The sequence below is a fragment of the Lactuca saligna genome, chromosome 3 (genome assembly GCF_052625555.1).
Source record: "Lactuca saligna cultivar CGN05327 chromosome 3, ASM5262555v1, whole genome shotgun sequence".
NCBI lineage: Eukaryota > Viridiplantae > Streptophyta > Magnoliopsida > Asterales > Asteraceae > Lactuca > Lactuca saligna.
The window spans coordinates 89,221,885-89,225,862 of record NC_136419.1 but is presented as its reverse complement, the minus strand read 5'-3'; the positions used below and the strand labels follow the sequence as shown (position 1 = coordinate 89,225,862).

At 36.0% G+C, this 3,978-nt stretch overlaps 1 protein-coding gene across 1 annotated transcript; it reads left to right on the top strand.

The window, feature by feature from the left end:
* The first annotated feature begins 2,581 nt into the window (after window positions 1–2,581).
* On the top strand, window positions 2,582–3,421 carry LOC145033840 (short-chain dehydrogenase ptmH-like). The gene has a single exon (XM_078982349.1). It carries the CDS (start codon window positions 2,582–2,584, stop codon window positions 3,419–3,421), a length of 840 nt encoding a protein of 279 aa, XP_078838475.1.
* The last annotated feature ends 557 nt before the right edge of the window (window positions 3,422–3,978 follow it).

The following is a 3,978-nucleotide window of genomic DNA, read 5'->3' as shown; positions in this document are numbered from 1 at the left end:
TGCTATGTATAATGGAACTACTTTTCCTTACGCCACTACAACCTCTTATGGTGTGTATTATTATGGGATGAACAGTTATGGATATGGAGCTTATAGTGGTATTGGTTGTGAGGTGCTTCCGTATTTCTATTATCCTTATCCCAATCCTAGTTATTATGATACCACTTGTTCCTATCAAAATCCTTATTATTACGCAGATACTTATTCATACATGAGTCCATATAGTTATCATGGAAACAACCCTAAACATTCATATAAATATAGGAATAGAAGTACTACTACTCCTGTTGTCATCAAGAAAAAATCACATGTCAAGAATGGTGATGGTGATCATGATGTGAGAAAGAATACAAAGGTCAGTTCTGAGGTTAATGATGAAGAAAGTAGTGTTACGAGGGATGCATTAGAAAATGGTGATGATGGTGATCATGCTGAGACTAGTGATAGTTTGAGTGTGTGTTGCAATGGTGAAGGTGATGGTGGTTGTGCTGAGGGTATTCAAGCTTTGAGTTTGTATAGCGATGGATTAGGTGAACAAATGGGAGCAGATGGAGAGTCTTCTTCATGTACGTTCAACTCATGATATATGGTAAGAACTTTTTGGTATGTTAACACTAATTTCATTTTGAGTTATTGATAGGTTAAATTATGTCTATATTATATACTCAGGGTGTTTGTTCACTAGTAGTTTTATGTGTGTGGGATCCACATCATGTGAGTTTGTGAGAAGAGGGTGGTGGTGGTGCTGGGTGGGGGGGGGGGGGGGGGGGGGGGGGGGGGGGGATGTTAATTTACGATACCCTATGCCTGCACACATTCTCAAAACATTTGGGGCCTTTAAAACAGGTAGCAAGTATAACGAGTTGGGCTTCAGGGTTGAGATTGGGCCCAAATTGGTTAATAGGACACTTTGTCCATGGCCCACTTTATGTTGCTGGGCTCTTATATTTCTTGATATGCCATCAAATTAACAAGGCCCTAGTTACACTATTACATCATATAGTTCATTGTTTTTTTGTTCCTTTCCCTTTATATTTTTTGGTCAGCTTTCTATTTTGTTATGGATCTTGTTGTATGTAGTTAATTAAATACTAAATCTTTACCTATTTTGACAGGCAAAAATCGGATGCAAGTCAACCCCATTGTTGACCGGCAATACCAACTTCATGGCTAAAATCAGAGATCAGATTCAAATGTAGGACTGATATTTTATGTTTATGGTTTTTCATTTTCGTTTCTAGAGGATCCGAAGTGGGATTTATTCAATTATTTTATTTTAATCATTGGACATTTCTATGACTTGTCAAAAGTATCATTTTTCAAGTGTGTGATTATTTAGTCTGTGAACATATTCCCACATAAAGTTCCTAAATTTGTACATTGATTAGATGAAATGACCTTAAATTCCAATTTGATTTGATGTCGTTTTCCACTACATTCTGGGGGGCATTATGTCTTTATAAACCTCTATTTATAAACGACATAAAAGTAACATTTGTTTGGCCTTTTCTTTTGCTCTAAAAGAGGATGTGAAAAAAGCAAAATGAAACCCATATTTCCAAGGCCAAAATTGTGTTAACAGTAGACAGACATGAAAGGCACCTTCATCTATCTCGAGGTGTGAGAATATTTTTAATGGTTTCTGCTTAGAAATGGATTCCCTACCAACCAACCACTTTTTAGATGATGGGTATTGAATTCAATGCCTTATTTCTTTCTTTCCCTTTGTTTCTGGCCCCTATAACCCTACAAGGGTCCTAGGATTTAGGGTACTTTAGTCTTTAGCCATCCCTTGTGAGAAAATTCAAAGCTTATGTATAGCTTTCTTTGTATCTTCTTGGAGTTTTTCTCAGTTTGTGATAAAGATGTATCATGGGGTTTCACTCTCATTACTAATTAAAGTAAAACATATTTAGCAAAGTAATGTTCTCCCTTTTTCCATCTTGTGTGTGTGAAATGTCATATATAGCCCTTAAGGCATGTGAATGATGTCATATACACTTAAGATTCTCTCTGCCATGAGAGAGTTGCAGAATTAGCTTACAAGCGACTTAAATGAGAACCACTTTAATGGCGACGACAAGTCTCTTTCTTTCTCTCTCTCTCTCTCTCTAAAAGATGGAATTGAAGTTGTGTATGTGTAGTCGGGTTGCTATCTATCATCTATGATGTTTTTTTTAACCAAAATCCTTGACATCTATTTTGCCCATTGGTTTTTTCGTAATCTATCACCTTCTATTAGATTTTGTTTGGATTTTTGTGTTCCTTCAAATCCCACCTGAATTTACACACACTTGGAACTCACCAAACTCAATTATTCTCAATGACCCCTTTAATTATTTCCCAACATATACATAGTACAAACTATTCACATATTAATATTAATAACGTTTTCACCTTCTTTATACTATTTCAAATAAATACAAAACGCTTTCATCGGGCCTGCAATCTTGAAATAATCAACGCATATTCTTTAATTCCATGACTAAATAATTATTTATAAACACTAAAGTTTAACGGAGAAAACCAAGAATTTTCGTATAAGTAACATTTTGATGCATAAAGATTGAAAAACAAAATCATGAGTGACAAAAAAATTGTTCTAGTGACGGGTTGTGCTAAAGGTGGCATAGGCTATGAATACTGCAAGGCGTTTGCTGAGCAAAACTGCCATGTCGTTGCTTCTGATATCTCTCAAAGAATGGATGACTTGTTAGAGTTACAAGAACAACAAATCGAGACATTAGAGCTTGATGTTTTATCGGATATAAGTGTTTCATCAGCCGTGAAAGCTATAATTTTAAAGCATGGAAAGATAGATGTGTTAATCAATAATGCGGGCATTGGAAGCACGGGCCCACTCGCCGAGCTTTCATTAGATGAGATAAAAAAGGCTTATGAAATCAATACTTTAGGACAACTTAGAATGGTGCAACATGTTATGCCTTCTATGGCTTCAAGAAGAAGTGGGGTTATAGTTAATGTAGGGAGTGTTGTTGGAAAGGTTCCTACCCCTTGGGCAGGGTCTTATTGTGCTAGCAAGGCTGCGGTTCACTCGATCTCACATACCCTTCGGTTGGAGTTAAAGCCATTTGGTGTTAATGTAGTTTTAGTGATTCCTGGGGCTATAAGATCAAGCTTAGGGAGTCATAACACGGGTTCATTGTCGCATTATGATTGGAAACTTTATAAAGATTTTAGTGATGCGATAGCCGAACGTGCTAGAGCTTCTCAAGTTGGCAAATCGACTGATGCATCGTTGTTTGCACGACATGTAGTAAATAAGGTTTTGAGCCCAAAACCACCGAAGCAAATAGTGTTTGGTCATATGACGTCTCTATTCGCTATTCTTTCATTTTCTCCACTTTGGGTTAGAGATCTTTTCTTCACAAAACGATTCGGTGTGGACAAGAAAGTGTGATCGATTTAGAAAGTTTAAATCTTTATGCTCTTTTCTTGTTTTGTTGATGTTTTGTGATGTTTATGTATGATATTGAGATTAGACAATATTCTTGTCTTATTTTTCTTGTCTTTATTGCAACACAAAAAAATTATTTTTCGAATAATCTTGGCATTTGTTGACACTACTTCGTTCCAAGACAATCAAGTGAAATGTGTATATTGTGATACAAAACTACCCGTTAGGTGGTTTCCATACACTACAATACAACACATGTTTGCGCATGTTTTATCCTCAATCACTATGAGAAGTAATTTAGTGACGAATAGAAGTCTGTTGCATAAACTGGTATGGCTGAATCTTTAGATTCGTAATCTTCCAAAAAGCCAAGGCCTTACCCATCACACATCAATCACATTATATCTTCCAACAACCACAAAACCAAAGTATAAACATCCAAATGTTAGTGGACAGTTAATGGACTTAATTTTCATTATCTTGATTATATGTATAGTCTAGGCATCTTTGTATAAAAGGCCCGTCTGACCCTCTTGTGTGTATATATTCTTGTACTCATT

Excerpts from the sequence above, each read along its gene's own strand:
- LOC145033840 (XM_078982349.1), top strand. The coding sequence starts at position 2,582 with ATGAGTGACAAAAAAATTGTTCTAGTGACGGGTTGTGCTAAAGGTGGC.